At 45.9% G+C, this 18,945-nt stretch overlaps 1 protein-coding gene across 2 annotated transcripts; it reads left to right on the top strand.

Annotated features, from left to right (window-relative positions):
- The first annotated feature begins 807 nt into the window (after positions 1–807).
- LOC110324915 (b(0,+)-type amino acid transporter 1-like) lies at positions 808–11,509 on the top strand. 2 transcript variants are annotated; one of them, XM_021202640.1, is made up of 6 exons: positions 829–1,587; positions 4,822–4,955; positions 5,130–5,259; positions 6,294–6,418; positions 10,579–10,663; positions 11,279–11,509. In XM_021202640.1, the coding sequence occupies exons 1-6, from the start codon at positions 829–831 to the stop codon at positions 11,507–11,509; spliced, it is 1,464 nt and encodes a 487-aa protein (XP_021058299.1). The 2 variants fall into 2 exon arrangements, with proteins under 2 accessions (XP_021058300.1, XP_021058299.1); XM_021202641.1 differs by lacking the exons at positions 4,822–4,955; positions 5,130–5,259; positions 6,294–6,418; positions 10,579–10,663; positions 11,279–11,509 and adding an exon at positions 1,872–2,176 and having other exon boundaries at positions 808–1,587.
- The last annotated feature ends 7,436 nt before the right edge of the window (positions 11,510–18,945 follow it).

Raw genomic sequence — 18,945 nt, 5'->3', positions numbered from 1 at the left:
AGTGGTCTCATCCTAAAATATGTGGTGCTCTGTCAATTTAAACTTTAGTTAGCATGAGTGGAGACGGGTTGATTTACTACCTGGGGGAGTCTGAAACATCTTTAGGAAGTCTACCAGGAAACAAGGATTCCAATACAGTCTTAAAGCCAGTTGCATAAAGCCTAGTTCAAAGCAGAACCAGAAGGATTGGTGAAGATACAGGATGGTGCTTGTTCCTTGGCAAGAAGGAAGGAAGTGGCTAAGAGTACAGGCTCTACCTGTGACGTGAAGGGAGAAGGGAGATGCCAGAGGCAGAAGGGAACAGTGGGAGCTGGAGGAGGGGGAGAAGATGTGCGAGGAAGGAAGATGCTTGGCTGTCCTCATGCCGACATGGAGCACTCATCCAGGTGTCGTCCACAATGTTGCTGTGGAAATGGGCAACAGAAATTTCTTCCTTCCCTCTCTCCCTCCTTTCCTTCCTCTTTCCCCCTCTTGCTTTCTTCCCCGCTTCCTTTCTTTCCTCTCTCTGATCTGCTGTGCTGGGGGATGGAACTTGCACATGGTAGAACAAACACCCTATCACTGAGCCACACCCGACATATCCGTAGAGATTCTGACCGCTTCTCTCCCGGATCTTTCTTGAGTTACACTGACCGGTGGCTCCGGCTGAGGCTCGAGGTGAACTTCTTGCTTGATCAGCTCCTTCTAGACCACGCCCTGGATCTTTGCCCTTTAGTTTGGACTCCCTCCAGCCCTGTAATCATTAACGCCTTCGAGAAAGCCACGAACATTAGGTACCAGAGCCCGTACCTGTCAACAACCAGAGGCAGTGTCTGCTGAAGTCTCGAGATGGAGCGAAGTGAGGAGAAAGATGGCAGCGACAAGCCCGCGGGGAAAGAGCAGGGCAGTGGGGCGGCGGGGCTGATGCTGAAGAGGGAGATTGGTCTGTGGAGCGCAGTGTCCATGACCGCTGGCTGTATGATTGGTTCTGGCATCTTCATGTCACCACAGGGGGTCTTGGTTTACATAGGCAGTCCTGGAGCCAGTCTTATTGTCTGGGCAACCTGTGGACTCCTGGCCATGTTGGGTGCCCTGTGCTATGCTGAACTGGGCAGCCTGGTTCCTGAATCTGGGGGAGATTATGCCTACATTTTGCGAACCTTTGGCTCTCTGCCTGCCTTTCTGGTCATCTACATCTATGTTCTGGTAGGCAGACCAGCCGCCATCACTGCGGTTTCGCTGAGTTTCGCCGAGTATGTACTGGCTCCCTTTTACCCCGGCTGCTCCTCCCTACCTCAGGTCGTAGTCAAGATTGTGGCTTCCTCTTGCATCCTGCTGCTGCTTCTGATCAACTTCTGGAGCTCGCGGATGTCCACTGTGCTAATGAACGTGTGCACGACTGCCAAAGTGTTCTCGCTGCTAGTCATTGTAGTGGGTGGGGCTGTGGTGCTGGCGCAGGGCCATGCTTCCACAGAGTCCCTACTGTTTGCCTTCCACAACACAACACAGCAGGCAGGGCGCATTGGCATGGCTTTCTACCAGGGGCTGTGGTCCTTTGATGGCTGGAGTAATATCAACACAGTGATAGAGGAGCTCAAGAACCCAAAGGTGAGTTGACTGTGCTTTTCTGTGGGTGAACCTCTGAACATTTGCAGCTTCAGGGATTGGTGTTCCAACTACTCAAATAACGGAGTGTGAGACATCTAACTGGAATCCAGGTTCTCTTGCTGTGATCGTAGGGCTTGCATGGCAGCCCATCTGCCTTTAGTAGTTTATGGGATTTTAACTATGGCTTCTTAATAAGCAGAGTACTTTATAACATCATACCTGTGGTCTCATCTGTCTGCCTCTTAGGTTAACTATCAACATCCCACTTTTTCTTTTTTTTGCAGGGGAATACTGAAGCCTGCAAGAGGGGAATTATTTTGAATTCATACTGTCAGCACTCTTATTGAGTCTGTTGGCCACCTCCTGGACAGTTCCCTCCAGAACGTTGCAGTAGATACTTCATAGTTTCTGAAGCCTGGGAGCCACTTTAGCATGGGGAGCAAAGCAGTCACTTCCTCTCCTTATCCCTGAGCCTAGCCTGGATAACCATTGTGCTAGCCGGTCTTCAGGGCTACCTGGGACTCAGCTGTGGCATTTGAATCTTCCGTGACTAACGTGCTGATCTTTGCCACAAATATATTTTCTGAGATGGTGTTTGTTTTCTTCTTGCAGGAATTTCAAATTTTTACAGAATGGGAACTGCAAGTCTGTCCCTGCTGTCCCCGCTGTCCCTCCTGGGCTGGCTTAGGGGCACTTTGGCTTTCAGAGATTTGGCAAAGGCTCACTGGAGGGGGCCACTTGAGAAGAGAAGGGCAGCTCGGAGAGAGAAGCACAAGAACAGGGGTGGGGGTTAAGAGAAAGGAGGTGGGGAAAACAGATGGAGACGGGGAAAGACAAAGACAAGTGACAGATAGAAACAAAGAAGAAACAGAATCAGACAGGGGAGAGGTAGACAAAGAGGCAGAGGAGAGAGAGAGAGAGAGAGAGAGAGAGAGAGAGAGAGAGAGAGAGAGAGAGAGAGAGAGACTATGAATGCATGGCTATGGCTAGGAGTCCTAGGGAATCATCCTTATTTTTATTATTATTTTTTCTTTGAGACAAGAGTCTCATTGAAGGCCTGGTGGGCCTTGAACATGTTCTGTGGTTAAGAATGCCCTTAAACTTCTGGTCCTCCTGTCTTTACCTTCTGAATGGTGAGATTACAGGAGTATATCACCATGCGTAGTGATTTTTAATTTCTTGCATATAATTTTGTTCTCCTAATTCTTTGTGTGTAAAGAGGGGCTGTTGTAATAACTGCTGCAAGTTACTCCTAGGGCTCTGAGGTTTCACTGGTACACTCTTGGCAGACGGCTTGGGAAGTTCTCAAGTACCTGGGTAGCATGTGCTTAGGGTTGTCTCACGGCAGAAGAGCCCGTTTTCTCAAGCCAGACCATGGGCTTTTCCACTGGGTCGAGGAAGGAGTAGGACCCCTCGAGCTGAAGCCCAGCCCCTGTGGTTGCAGAGGTTCCCAGCAAAGCTTTTCTAGAAAGGATCCAAGAGTTGGGATTCCAGGCCCTCTATTCATTAGTTCCTGTTGCAGCTACTCAGTTCTGTTGTGGTAGCGGGAAAACTGCTGTAGGTAAATACAGGAACACAGCTGTGTATCAATAAAAGATAATTGACAGTATCAGGTCACACGGTTTGATGGTTTGATGGTCTCTTGCCAGAGCTGGGACTTTTTTTTTTTTTTAAAGATTTATTTATTATATGTAAGTACACTGTAGCTGTGTTCAGACACTCCAGAAGAGGGCGTCAGATCTTGTTACAGATGGTTATGAGCCACCATGTGGTTGCTAGGATTTGAACTCCGGACCTTCAGAGGGTGCTCTTATCCACTGAGCCATCTCACCAGCCCGAGCTGGGACTTTCTTAAGAGGGGTTTCAAAGCCAAAATGCAAAGTGTTTAAAATTTTGCCTTAACTTGCTCTGAAGGGTAGAGAAAGGGTATATTTATTTCATATTCTCCTCTCCTGCACCAAAGAAACTACAGAAACTTTACCAAGCCAGGGTCACTCTTTTTTTTTTTTTTCTTTTCAGGGTCACTCTTATTATGCAGACTTCTTAGGGTTTGAATGAAGAATTCAGGGCCCTCAGAACGAAATCAGAAAACCTCATTCTTCATGCGCTATAGTGGCCAGAAACATGTCTTTGAGCCAACCCAGGGCTCTACTGTTGTCATGGCTCATTACTTGGGAAAGAGGTTAGATTTAAAAGTGTTTCTTGTCCTGACTACCTGTGAGGTTGGGTCATGCCTGCTGGGTGCTCACTGGGCCATCCCAATAAAGCCCGTGAGAATGAGAACACCTCGGCTACAGGCAGACTTGTGTGAGCCTGGGCAGAGTCACATTCCAGGCCCTGGGTGGTAAAGCAGTAGCTGCTATGCCCGTTCTGTGCTCAAGGCAACTTTCCTTTGAACTCGGAGTCCCAGATTTTAAGGCTGGAGGGGGCCTGGGAGAACTCACAGACAAGAGTCGGTTGCTCTTCTGTTTGCTTCATTTTCTCTAGTTTGTAATATAGTCCTCTTGGGAGGGTAGGCCAGCAAAGCAGAACAGTCAAATGAGGCCTCCCGGGAGAGGAGACCAGAGTCCCAGCACGGCTCTGCAGAGGCCAGAAAGGACAGAGCCTGCCAGTGTACCAGCGTACACAGGGAAGGGGACAGCATCCACGCTGAGGAATGACGGCCAAGAGCTGAGCTAGGTTGGGATGGCCGCATTGTTCTCAGTGTCCCTCTCTACTTTTAAGAATTGCTAGGAGCAGAGCTCAGTCCTGGCAGAAAGCTCTGGAAACTGTCCTTTCTTTAAGGCCGCTATGCTAATCAGAAGTGGATGTTCCCAGGAGGGGCAAATCCTACCCATGGCAAAGCACACTAGTGAGGTCGTTAACTTTCTTTCTCTTCTATTTCCTTTTGTAAAAAAAAAAAAATTCTCCTTCACATCTTCCTGAGCCATTTCCAAGCCTCAGAGAGATCCCCAGCCAGAGAGACGGCCTTCTTCATCCTGGAAGCTTTGGTGATGCCTCCACTGTTGCCTCTGTATGTCTACTGCTGTCTGCCTGGCACCTCTTGTTGGTTCCCACACATCTGTCTTCCTGTGCCATATCACTGGGATCATGACCTCATGGTAGAGGAACACAGTGCTTCTAACCCCCAGGGTCTGGCCCAGTACCCTGTGCATAACATAGTTCTGAGTTTGTTCTGAAGGCCTAGAAAGATCTCATTGACTAACCTTTGCCCTCTTCTCCCTGACCCTGCAGCAGAACCTGCTGTGGGCAGTGATGATTGCCGTCCCCCTGGTCACCATCCTGTATGTCCTGGTCAATATCAGTTACCTGCTGGTTATGTCACCCTCAGAGATCCTCTCCTCTGATGCTATGGCTGTGAGCTGGGGGTGAGTGAGTCATGTGGTACACCACCTGGGCCCTAGACAGACATTAAGGATAGGGAAGGATGGCGCTCCCAGGTGGATTTGAACTTGCCTTTAAATGAGTTGTTTTCTGCTTCCTTCTGGTCCCTTCCGAAGTTACTGCCAGGGTTCTTGTCATTGATACCTCTGTTGTTCTAGGGACCGAGTTCTGGGGTCCTGGACCTGGCTGGTGCCCTTGGCTGTCGCACTTTCAACATTTGGCACTGTCAACGGGGGGTTCTTCAGCGGCAGCCGCGTGTGCTATGCAGCTGCGAGAGAAGGTCACATGGTAAGAAGTGGGGTCACATAAGGTGGTGAGGGCTGCAAGAGAGCCAAGACACCTTTCACCTATACCTTCTCCTACCTGAACTTTTGGCCCAAGCCTGGGCTTTCCCAATCAGATGCGACCCTCCTTTCTTCTGTGAATGGGGACATTCCATGCAGTACCTTTCTAACGTGTTTGTAATCACTTCCAGGTTGTAGGGCAGTCATGGTCCTCTTCTGTGGGTTGAAAGATATGAGTGATAAAGTCTACTTGTGTACAGCAAGAGTACAGAGGCCACAGGGAAGGGGCCTTTTCCCTCATACATAGTAGCCTTTTTCCCTCAGAGGCTCTTTGTCCCTGTGTTAGCGTTTACTGTGATAATAACATTGAATAACAAACAACCCCACATCCCAGTGGCTTGAGGTCATAGTTTAATTGTTGATTCTTGTGTTACCTGTAGCCCTGTTTGCTTTGGTCATTCTTATTTTGGGATGACTCTTTCCATTTCAAGTATCCAGGCCAAAGCAAAGGCAGCTCCTGGAGAGTGTTTCTTGATTAATTCAGGAGTCAGGGGATCAAGATGTCAGATAAAACATATGAACACAGCCGGGCGTGGTGGCACACGCCTCTAATCCCAGCACTCGGGAGGCAGAGGCAGGCGGATTTCTGAGTTTGAGGCTAGCCTGGTCTACAGATTGAGTTCCAGGACAGCCAGGGCTATACAGAGAAACCCTGTCTTGAAAAACATATATATATAAACACATGGAAAGCCCTTGCTTGTCACTTGTGCTCATGTTTTATTGGATGAATCAAGTGAGAGTCTAGTCTACATCAATGGTTGAGAACTACATTCCCATCACAAGATGCAAAGAGAGGGAGACAGTGTTTGGAGGATAATTAATCCTGGTTACCATAGTAACCCAAGGAAGCCCATCCCCCTGGAAGCCACGGTACTAATGACCATTAGATTGGGCACACTGGTATCCAGTGTGTGACAGGGGACAGGCTACTTCCTATGGCTTTCCCACAGTCTCTCTCACACCAACTGTGCTTTCCAGCCACAGCTTATGTCCATGATTCATGTGAATCGACTTACACCAGTGCCAGCCCAGATCTTCACCACGGTTGTGGCTTTACTGCTGGTCATCCCAGGAAACTTCAGCACCTTTGTGAACCTCTTGAGGTGAGTGAGATTTCACAGGCTGGTATCTGTGTCCTAGACATATGTATATGTATATGTATATGTATATGTATATGTATATGTATATGTATATGTATATGTATATGTATATGTATATGTATGTACCTATATACCCTTATATATACAAAGTTGCACATATGAATGTGTGTGTTATCTTCTGGAGTGCCTATGTGCAAGTGCATATGCATGCACGTACGTACGCACACACAGAGACACACACACACACTCACAAACACACATAGCAATTTTCTCATCATAGCAATCAAATACTCGACAAGAAACAACCTAAAAGAGGAAGTGCTTTGGCACATGTAGACGTACAGACCAATGTGATGGAGAGGCATGGTAACGGGAATGTTTGAAGGATGTGATGAGAGGTCTGTGTAGCTGCTTGCTTATATCTCAGTGGACCAGGAACCAGAGAGAGGACAGGAAGCTGAATGTTATAAATCTAAAGGCCTGCCCCTTCCCCAGAGACCCATATTTTCATTGAGCCTCCATCCCCCTACCTCTCAATAATCTCCTGAAGTAGCAACTCCAGATGTTTCTAACACATGAGCTTGTGGGGGCACTATTTTACACCCAAATAATATGTCTATCTGTCTGCCTGCCTGCCTATCTATCTATCTATCTATCTATCTATCTATCTATCTATCTATCTATCTACCATCTATCTACACACACACACACACACACACACACACACACACACACACACACACACGCTAAGGCTGGGCTACTGCTATCATTTTTTTTCTTAGTCCTCCATTCTGCTCCTAAGATGATGTTAAAGGGCATGTAGGCATTGTACTGGTGGAGAGCCCTTGGCTACGGTACGGTTTTTTCCCCCTTGTAGGCTGAGCCAGTACTTTGGACTCTGTCCCGTATAATCCTTCAGAAATCAGTGTAGACTCACAGCAAGCTGTTTAGGTACAGATAATGATTCCACCATAGGTAGGGGATGCTCTGACTCCTTTTAATATTTTCCTCCAGACAGAAATCACAGACTTGTGATACCCGTTTGTAATTTTCTAAGCTCATCTGAAGCAGGGCTGATTCTTCAACTACCAGATGAGCATAGTACCTGGGTATGGAGGTTGTATTAGTAATTTATCAGGCATCGTACGTTCCATTGCTCTGTTGTCTAATCTAGAACAGGACGTTCGTTTATTCAGTGTTTGGTGTGGCTGTTGGGAACAGCAAGTCACAAATAATGGTTTATTTTCATATTTTTCCCATGAGAAAGATGGAAATCATTATACGGTAATAACAAACTCTAACCTGCTGTGGGTCTGAGGGTGGGAGTGTCTTCAGGTAGAGAATGGAGAATGTAACCAAAATGTCTCAGTACAGAGCAAGAATCCTGGGGTGATCCATTCAGTTAGGACCTAATACTTTACAGACCTGATCACCTCAAGGGCCGGCTCGGTCTGGACCTTGCCTGCCAAGTTAGATAAAATTTGTCTATGTATCCATGTGTATGCAGGTGTGTGTGTACTCATGCATATGTGCATGTGGAGGACAGGGGTCCAAACCTTGATGTCATTTCTTATGTACCATTTACATTTTTAAAAACTCAATGTCCTAGTTAGGGTTTCTATTGCTGAAATGAAACAACATAACCAAAAGCAAGTTGGAGAAGAAAGGATATTATTTGGGATATACTTCCACATCGTAGATCATTACTGAAGAAAATCAGGAAAGGAAATCAAGCAGGGCAGGAACCTGGAGGTAGGAGCTGATGCAGAAGCCATGGAGGGGTGCTGCTTACTGGTTTGCTCATCATGACTTGTTCAGCCTGTTTTCTTATAGAACCATGCAGGGGAATTTTAATTCAGCGACATGGCTGCTCTGGCAAAGGATCACATCCAAAGTTCCTCTAGTTCTACATGATCCAGCCAGAATGCATACACACCCTGGACTAAAGCATGATCTGGCTAGAATATGATATGTCCTTAGTACACACCTTTAATCCCTAACAATGAAGGTAAGGTTGGTTTGTAGAAGGAAACAGCCACGTTTGAAAATGACATCTTAGAAAAAAGATAGAAAGAAAGAAAGAAAGAAAGAAAGAAAGAAAGAAAGAAAGAAAGAAAGAAAGAAAGAAAATGACGTCTAATTGAGGGGCAGACAAAATGATGAATCAGAGAAAGATTTGACAGAATGAGTTGGAGATGGGATATGTCCAACTCACAGAAGAACAGCACAGGAAAGAGAAGCTACTGAAGAGTAGCAAGAGGGAGAGAAGGGTGTGGTGTGGTGGGTGGTGTGGTGTGGTGTGGTATAGCAGTTTTAAAAAGACTGGTTGCAGAGAACAAGCTAGACACAAATGAAGACAGAACAGGCCAGAGAACAAGGAGTCAGATTAGAATGTATTTCCAAAGTTAGTATGAGACCAAGCAGAGCGATTCAGGCAGAAGCAGAAAGCAGTCAGATTGAATCAGTCAGCTTGGAAGACTAGATTGTATGTACAGAGACTAGAAGCTCCCAGGCCTAGGCCTAGGGACAGCTAGAACAGAGAAGGAAATGCTCTGGGCTCAGCCCACGCTGGGTATTTGCCCAGCTTGGATACAGCTCTCATCTCATCTGATCTGAGGAAATAAAATGATGATGATCTGAGGAAATAAAAGCAACATTTATAGAACCAGGATCACCGGCCCAGGGATGGTACCACCCATAATGGACTGGGCCCTTTCCACCAATCACTAATTAAGAAAATGCCCTACAGCCAGATCTTACTGAGACATTGTCTCAATTAAGGTTCCCTTCTTTCAGCTAACTCTTTAACTTGTGTCAAGTTGACATAAAACTAGCCAGCACATATAGCATCTCACTATGTAGCTCTGGCTGGTCTAGAACATGCTACATAGACCAAGCTGGCCTAGAACTTAGGGCAATATTTCCAATATGGAATTTATGGGCAAGTGTGAAACTAGCCCAATCGGTTAGGCTGGCTAGTCAGCAAGCCCCAGGTATCCACTTATCTCTCCCTCACAGTGCTGGGATTCCAAACCCATAGCACCACACCTGGCTCTCCCACACGGTTCTGGAGAGTGAACTCAGGTCTTTGTGCTTGGGCAACAAGCTCCTTACTGACTGAGCCATTGCACCAGACCCTCAGAATGGTGGCAACTGCTCAAACTATAGACCTTGGAAAGGACAGAGGCAAGAGCTTATTTAGCAGCCTACATGTAATGTCACCAACCATAAAGGAGGGGTGGGTTGGGAGAAGAGCTCTATTTCCAGTGAGATGTCCCTCCAATGAGCACAGGCCTCCTCGAGAGTCCACCGTGCTCTCCTTTTCAAAATATTTTATTTTAAAAATTAATATACTGCTTGACAGTTTCACACTTGATTTTAGTTTAAAAGGCAAGAAGCAGTTATTCTTTGACAATCTCTTATATATATGATATATGATACATAATATATAATACAATACATAAATGTAATATACAATGCATAATATTATATGATATTTTGTATTATGTAATGTATAGTATATGGTATATGTACTGTGGACTATAGTATATAGTGTATAGTGTATAGTATGTAGTATGCAGTGTGTAGTGTATAGTGTATAGTCTGTAGTATGTAGCAGGTAGCATGTAGCATGTAGCATATAGTGTATAGCATATAGCATATAGTGTATCGCATATAGCAGTGTATAGCATATAGCATATAGTGTATAACATATAGCATATAGTGTACAGTATATATTCCGGCCACACTCATCCCTCTACCCTCTCCTATCCTCCCTCTCTCATAAACCACATTCTTTCCTTCTACCAAGTTCCTATCCTAATTTCATGTCTTTTTGTTTTGTGACTCACTGAGTCGCCTTTAAGCTTTTTTTACATTTTAATTAAGATTTATTGATTTTATTTTGTGTGTGTTATGTCTGCATGTATGTTTGTGTGCCACATTCGTGCCTGGTTCCCATAGAGGTCAGCAGGAGTAATCAGATCTCATGAAATTGGTGTTAAGGATGTTTGTGAGCCACCATATGGGTGTTGGGAACCAAACCCAAGTCCTCTGTGAGAGCAGCAAGGGCTCTAACCACTAGGCCATCTTTAGGATTTTGTCCTGATGCAGGCAAGTCCCGTCAAAGAGTCCTCATCTCCCTTTACCACTTCTCACTGCAGCTTCCTGTCCTGGCTCACCTATGGAACCACCTTTGCCTGTCTCCTGTATTTGCGAATAAAGAAGAATCTTCCCCACACGTACAAGGTAACTCTCAGGGTAGTCACCTTCTTCAAGGCCTAGGTCAACGGTTCTACACCTTCCTAATGTGGCAACCCTTTAGTACAGTTCTTCATGTTGTGGTGACCACCAATCATAAAATTGTTTTTATTGCTACTTCATAACTGCAATTTTGCTAGTTATGAATCATAATGTAAATGCCTGATATGCAGGATATCAGACATGTGACCCCCAAAGGGGTCGAGGCCCACAGGTTGAGAACTGCCAGCCTAGACAAGGCATATGTCAGTGGCTGCTACTGTCATTACATTTTGTAGGACATTGCACGATTTGGGTGGGTGGTGAGGGGTACTGACCATTTATTTCTCTTCTGGAGAGCCATGAAGGGGAAAGATAGAACACAATCGCCAAGGCCACATAGCACAGAGAGACCAATGCTGGGTTCCAGACATTGCTTCTTAAAGAGCCCCCTATAGCCCAGGGGTGGCTCCCCTGGCCCAGCCTGACATTCTAGGAGATGCTGGAGGAGAGGCACTCGTGGCAGGTGGAAATAAATGAGAGGTAGCTAGGAAGGACAGCACTCAGCGACACCCTCATCATTCCAGGTTCAGGGATCAAATCACTTCTTTGTGCCCTTTGCAGGTCCCCACTTTCATCCCTGCTGTCATGCTCCTGGTGTCTCTCTACCTGGTACTGGCACCCATCATTGACCACCCGCAGATGGAATTTCTATACATCTTCCTGTTCGTGCTCAGTGGCTTCCCAGTGTACTTCCTGCTTTTCCACTTCCAGTGTCAGTTCAAGTGTATACAAACGGTCACTATGCATCTCCAGCTGCTCCTGGAAGTTGCTCCAACCACTAAAGATCATTAACTGGGTGGTCCGATAGGTTCTGGCTGCCCTCTTCACTGCAGACCCCACTCTTCCCACAGTTCTCTGCAGGCCGACTATACATAATTCTAATAGGCACTTAGTGCTATAGTACAGCTTCGAAGTTTGGGAATATCTACGACACTATCCCACTTCTATAAAGCCTGTTCCTTTGACGCAGGTATCACCTGGTTTCACAAAGGAACGTGCTAGTTGCAGGCAGACATTTAGTTGCTATTTGTAGCCTTAGTGGACAGCAGGGAACTAGTTTCTTCTTTGGGTTTCTGTCATTGGAATCCTGTAGTCTTATTTGGCCTCTGAGGTTGCTTGAGCTGAAGATTTGTGTATTTTGGGATTAATATGGGGCCGCTTGTATCAAGTGGACAGAGAAATAGAGAAAACCAGCACGGCACGAAGACTCGGGATGGTATATGATGAGATATACTTAAAAAAATTGTATGGTGCTGAAGAGTGGGGAGTCAGGATCTGAAAGACTGTTGTTTTTTGTTTTTTTTTCCGAGACAGGGTTTCTCTGTGTAGCCCTGGCTGTCCTGGAACTCACTCTGTAGACCAGGCTGGCCTCGAACTCAGAAATCCACCTGCCTCTGCCTCTCAAGTGCTGGGATTGCAGGCGTGTGCCACCACGCCAGGTACCAGTTTTGATTTTTGTCCTATAGTCTTCTACTTGATGCTATTCCTTCTTTTCATTGGCCTTCTCTTCCTCCTCCTCTTCTTCCTCCTCTTCCTTCTATTTTGCAAAGCTGGAGATGAATCCAAGGGCATCATGTATACTTAGGCAAACACGATGCTGTCGATTTTCTAGAACAACTGACTGAGTGAGTCTGAGTGGGTACCTATTTACTTCTGGCAATTAGATGAGATTTGTCTATGGAAATTCTTCTTGTTCAGGAAGACTTCAGTTATGGCTTGAAGCTGCCTATTTGCTTGAACAGTGCAATAAACAGTAGATGTATTGCTAGGAAGGAGGGATTGATTGTTGGCTTTGAGAAAAAGGAAAGACAGATATGTTTCCAGGAGAAAGGACAAAGAGCTGGAATAGCTCCCATGAAAGCTAATATGGTTATAAAAATAGAGAGAGCAGAGGACAGAGAAATCTCACCATCCTGGGACGAATGCGGGAGATGAAGATTGACAGGCACCTAGAATGTTGGTGAAAGTGTAGCTCCTGAGGCAGACATGATGACTGCCACAGCTGAGAATTTACATTTTGAACTTCAAGCAGAAGTGACAGAGAGCACAGCTGGAATGGTGTGAGACTGCCTGCCCCTAGTGACACACTTCCTCCAGCAAGTTCACACTTCCCAAACCTACAGGAGTAGCTCCACCAAGGACATCTAATGTTCAACAATCTGAGTCTATCATGGACATTCTCATTACAACCACTGCTTACCCCAGAAACTTGTTTCACAGTAGAGAGCTGTCAGAAAAGTTCAATAGCTTGGTTCAATTCTGACACAGAATTTGGTCCAAGCTCCTTATGTTTAAGGGTTTAGTTTCTCTAACTACTATCACTTCAGACACCAGTGGTTTAAGTACAGTATCCCCACACGACCTATACATCTACCAGCATGTCATTGAAATTGGACATTCTTACAACTATCCCCCTTCAAGTACAATAATTTACTAGAATGACTCCCATGACTCAGAAAACCACTTTATGATTACTTTAAGATTCAACTCAGAAACACTTAAAGGGAAGAGATGCACGGTGTAAGGCTGGCGGCTGGGAGTGCAGTTTCTGTCCAGTTCTGTTTCACTGTTGTTGTGTAGCAGCTTCCTCTGATTTGAAATGTTCCATCCTGGAGGGAGGTTTGTTAAGACTCAAGAAGTTAACAAAACTTACAGTGCTCAGGAAGTAAACAACTAACAACTCTCAGGAAGTTCCTGAAATTCATGAGATTCACAAGTCCCCTCCTTAAGGTGGTCAGGACTGAACACAAGCTCCTCTGTTTGATGAGCCCACTTGCTGGGTAAATAGATGTTTGTTTGTATCTCCTCCGGAAGTCACTCAATACCCTTTCCAGCACCTACAAATTTTACCCAGAAACTTTCTAAATCCTGCCATTCAGGACTTTTTATAGAGGTGTCATTGCATGATTTCAATCTCCAACCTCTGTCCCTTCCCCAGGAGGAGTGGATCGAATGATCTAAACTTTTAATTATGCCCCATTCCTTAAGCTACCAAAGTAACACATAAAAATATTCATCATTTTAGTCATTTCAAAGATTTTAGAGACATTGTACTAGCAATTGGAACCCAAACCTTATTTCTGGTCTACCACAGTCCTGAAACGTTAACTGTTCATTAGCCCAGTTCCTAGCATCCCATCTTCCCAAGAGAGAGATTCTGTTACAGAGAAAATAACTGTTTCAAAAGAGGATGAGCTGAGTAGGAGCTGGTGGACCTCTTTTTTGAGGCTGATCCTATTCAGCTCATCCTCTAAGTAGACAGAGGGTTGCTTAGAGAAACCAACCATGTGATTGGAGGATTGGAGCTGGGGACTTCCCAATAGCTTAACAGCTTCTGTTGTAAGGAAACAGTTGTCCAAGTCCAGACACCTCAGGGACAACTTGTAAGGCAGCAGTTGTCTGAGTCCAGACATCTACAGGACAACTTCATCTTGCTGGCAGGGTCAAACTAAGTTCATATTCCCAGGCCCAGGAACCAACTCCTATCTTGATTGATGGAAATTCCTTTGCTCAACCCCTTATGTCAAAATATGATTGGACAATGCTACAGGCCACCCTGTCCCCCCTTTCTTCATGGCTTCAGTTTAAAAATATGTTGCACAGCATTTCCTCAGGGTTGTAGCTCAGCGCCCGAGTCTGTTTTGCAGCCCTGATCAATCAGTACTGGTTTGGTTACAACAAATTTTTGCCTCTCCATTGACCTGGTGTCTGAGTTATGTTAGATTTAAGCAAACCCCACAACAGGATACCGCTGATCCATCACCATCTCCTCTTTGGGGTGGGGGTGGGGTACCAGTGTGCAAGAGGGAGTGAGCCAGACGTGCAGATGTTACAAGCAGGTTGTGATTCTGAGGTGTAGCGCTGCGCTTCTCACAATAAATAGTACAGGCAGCATCCACTTTGAAATAGATATAGATACCCTATAGGCTTTCCTGAAACCTCCTTAATGGGACTTGAAATGGATAGAGTACTTGTCTAACATGTCTGAAGCCCTTGTACTGATCTCCGGCTCCTCATAAGCAAGACTTAGAAGTTGGAGCTCAGAAGTTTGAAGCCGTCCTTGGTCATATAGCGTACTCAAGGACAGCTTGGGATATATGAGACCATCTCATAAAATCCAAACCAAATTGAAATGAAGAACAAAGTTAAAAATTTATCTCCCCTGATAATGGGCAAAGAGACATGTTGTTGTTGGTGGTGGTGTTCTTCTACCAGTCAGGGGCAGAGCAGACGGCTGACTTTTGTTTATCCTAGCTTAATACCTGGCTTGGTGTCTGTTTTATGCCCGCAACACCATAAAACCCAAATCACTTCAAATCCAGGTAGCACAGCAAGAGAGGAGGAAGCCTGAGACCTGGATTCTGCCATGCTATGTGGTGCAGGTGGGGAAAGACATTCACAGACCTGCCATTCACCCCATGGCAAGGGTGAGCCTTAGACAAACAGAGTCCAGTCTACCACCACACAGTGAAGTACGGGAGGATGGAGACAGACCTGCGGACCGCCATGCCAACCACAGAACTGCGCTCCAGCACTTGGCATAGGTGGGCCATAGACACCTGCTTGCAGGAGGATGTCACCCAGGAGCCCACCAGACATATGGCCAGCCTGCAGCGAGAGCCACCACAATGTGTGAGTATGTGGTGGACAGATGGGAGAGAAAGAGAAGTGGAGCAGCTGAACATTATGAAGAGAGATGGAACTGATGACCGAGGGTGGAGAGGAGTAACCTGCTGTGAGTGGCCAGGCCCGCCACCTGGGGCCCTGGTGGGGTCTCAGCTTGAGCTGCCACTGAGGGCCATGTCTGGGTCCATGGCTATGCAGTGGCAGGGGTCAGTGTTGATGTTCATGGCTTATCTTTTTTTAAAGACTTTATTTACTTTATATTTACACATGAGTACACTGTCACTCTCTTCAGAGATACCAGAAGAGGGCATCAGATCTCATCAGATGGTTGTAAGCCATCATGTGGTTGCTGGGAATTGAAGTCAGGACCTCTGAAAGAGCAGTCAATGCTCTTAACCTCTGAGCCATCTCTCCAGCCAGTCCATGGCTTATTTTTTACTAGAGAACATGTAGTCATCACTGGTTGGGGCAGATGCTAGGGATCACGTAGATGTTTAGGGACTGTACAGAACTGGCCCCACCCCCCAGTGCCTGTATGTGTGGTATGTGGGGTGTGTGAGTATCTGTGTGTATGTGCTGTGTGTAGTGTGTGTGATATGTGTGGGGGTGTGTATCTGTGTGTATGTGTGCGGTATGTTTGTGTGTGTTTGTATGTGTGTGAAGTGTATTTGTGTGTGGTGTATGAGGTGTGTATGTATATATGTATGTATGTGTATAGGTGTGAATAAGTGTGTGTGTTTGTTTGTTTATTCTGTAGCATTGGAAATTGGATCCAGGGCCTTGTGCATGTGAAGCAAGCATTATGCGCTGAGCCTCAGCCCCTCCATACACATTTTGAACATAATAAAATGCACCTAAGACATGAAATTATTATGACATGGATTGTAGGCTCTGCTTACTTCTGACTAGCTTTTAATTTGCAACTTAGTTTTCTATTTATATAAAATCTCTGGATGGAAAGTTTTTGTGTAATGAAGAATCTTAAAATAAAAGATTTTCATGCCCAGCATGGTGGTGCATGCCTTTAATTCTAGCCCTCAAGAGGCAGAGGCAAGGGGATCTCTGTGAGTTTGAGGCCAACCTGGTCTACAAAGAGAATTCCAGGACAACCACGGCTGTTACATAGAAAGTTCTGTCTCGGAGGCTGGAGAGATGGCTCAGCGGGTAAGAGCACTGACTGCTCTTCCGAAGGTCCTGAGTTCAAATCCCAACAACCACATGGTGGTTCACAACCATCCATAATGAGATCTGATGCCCTCTTCTGGAGTGTCTGAAGACAGCTACAGTGTACTTACATATAATAAATAAATAAATCTTAAAAAAAAAAAAAAAAGAAAGTTCTGTCTCCAAAAAGCAAACAAGCAAGCAAGCAAACAAACAAATGAATTAATAGCTTTTCACTGAACTTAACATCTAATAAACAATCCAGGCTCTTAAAGAATAGGTATCAAGTGGGGAGGGTGTGTCTCAGACCAGCACTGTGCCCTGCTCGCCACCCTTGTTTGGTGAATACTTACCCATCCTCTAGGCCTTCGTACAGGCTACATTTCTTCCAGTCAACTTTCTGTGGACCAAGCAGATCTGCTTGGGCATGTGCATTGGATCTGTAATGGTTCATCTCAGCTGTCAATAGGATTGGATCTGGAATCAACTAATAGACACACTTCTGGGGGGGTCTGTGAGAGTATTTCCTGGAATGATTAACTGAGTGTAGTCAACCCTCCTCTAGAGTGGGCAGCACCTCCTGGCAGTGGCCCAGATTGAAGAGGTTGGAGGGAAAAGCAGTGCTCTTTGCCTGCTCACCTTTGCTCCCTGCTGGTGAGTGCATCTACTCCATAGCTGCTACTGTCTTTTCTGACACCAGAGCCCAGCCAGCTTCCTCAGCCTTCAAATGTAGGCTATCCAGGCATCCTTCCAGCTTTCAGTGCCAGATTGGGACTGCTGAGACATGCAGCTTCATGGAGTGATGAGCTGCTGGGTTTTCAGACTCTCCAGAATGCAGACAGTCCTTGGCTGGACCTCCTAGCCTGTGCTGTATAAGCCAATCTAGTGACTCTCCCTTTAATATGCATTCACTCTATTGGTTCCGTTCCTTTAGATATCATTGATGGATACAGCTTCTATACACTGCAGTGCAAATAGCAGTCCAACGATGTCTTTGGTCAACTGTGTCCTTGTTTGGCAGTGAGCTTCTCAGGAAGAGACTCACCTGTCAACTTCTGTAATGCTCAAGGCTTCCGCAGAACTCAGCAAGTTGTTACTAAATCCCTGAAGGCACAATTTCTCAGAGGAAATTGGGGTGAGGGTAAATGGAGAGCAGGATTTTGTCTTGTTTTGTTATGTGTTGCGGGCATTTCTTATACTGGGATTCCCAGGCACTATTGCCCAGGTCATACTGACAGATATGCCCAGGCACTATTCCCAGGTAATAAAAATAAGTAAGATTTATGAAGTACCTGGCCCACACCAGGCATGCTTCTTCATGCCTTTCTTTTTTCTTTTTTTTAAGATTTACTTATTATATGTAAGTACACTGTAGCTGTCTTCAGACACTCCAGAAGAGGGAGTCAGATCTTGTTAAGGATGGTTGTGAGCCACCATGTGGTTGCTGGGATTTGAACTCTGCACCCTTGGAAGAGCAGTCGGGTGCTCTTACCTGCTGAGCCATCTCACCAGCCCTCTTCATGCCTTTCATGTATTGAATCACTTAATTGTCACAGACTGAGGGCCTGAGGGGTTAAAGCAACCTACCCAATGTCGCACAATAGAGAGTGCTAGAAGCAGAAGTTGAATCAGATCCTCTGGATCCAAAAACCTGTATCCCCAGCTACCAGGACATTTATCCCAAGGGCAACCAGAACTGGGGAAAACGTGTCAGATGTCTTCTGATGCTAATTACACCGACAGCCATGCTGTTGGCAAAAACTACATGCCACAGCGGCACCGTCTCAGCACACTATTCCCTTAGGAAAGAGACCTGCTCATCTGGGGACAGACCTGCTTCCAGCTCTCTAGGTATGTACCTCTAGAAGTGGCTTCTTAACAGACTGCCCCCGGTCCCTACACGGGTCCGTTCTAGGAGACAAGAGAAGGTCTCCTGGGAGGTGAAGGTGGCTCCAGGCTCAAGCAAGAAGCAGACGGTCAGAGCAAGATGTTCACTCCTACGGAAACACCAGAATGAGGGATGAACAAGCATGTGTCTCCCTTTGCAGGGGGCAAGTGAGGCCTTTTTACCTAACCCGTCCTATGGACTGTCTGAGTCCTCACCTCTCAACAGGAAGAGCCTTAACTAAGATCAACTTACAGTCCAAAAATCCTTCCATAGGCCACTGCTCTGTGTACCAGCTGGGGTAGCAGGCAGGGTACATAATAATGTTGAGGCTGCATCATGAAAAAGTGAAACAGCTTTCTAAGCGGCAAGTAGTGTGTCTTCGTCGGGGTTTCTATTCCTGCACAAATATCATGACCAAGAAGCAAGTTGGGGAGGAAAAGGTTTATTCAGCTTACACTTCCATACTGCTGTTCATCACCAAAGGAAGTCAGGACTGGAACTCAAGCAGGTCAGGAAGCAGGAGCTGATGCAGAGGCCATGGAGGGATGTT

Source organism: Mus pahari, chromosome 7 (genome assembly GCF_900095145.1).
Source record: "Mus pahari chromosome 7, PAHARI_EIJ_v1.1, whole genome shotgun sequence".
Classification (NCBI taxonomy): domain Eukaryota; kingdom Metazoa; phylum Chordata; class Mammalia; order Rodentia; family Muridae; genus Mus; species Mus pahari.
The sequence above is the reverse complement of the archived record's forward strand: the minus strand, read 5'-3'. Positions and strand labels throughout refer to the sequence as shown.

Bases quoted from the DNA above. Each gene is read 5' to 3' on its own strand.
- LOC110324915 (XM_021202640.1), top strand. From the start codon at position 829: ATGGAGCGAAGTGAGGAGAAAGATGGCAGCGACAAGCCCGCGGGGAAA. The intron at 4,956-5,129 runs GTGAGTGAGTCA...CTGTTGTTCTAG, and splicing joins GCTATGGCTGTGAGCTGGGG to GGACCGAGTTCTGGGGTCCT. The intron at 5,260-6,293 runs GTAAGAAGTGGG...TGTGCTTTCCAG, and splicing joins CTGCGAGAGAAGGTCACATG to CCACAGCTTATGTCCATGAT.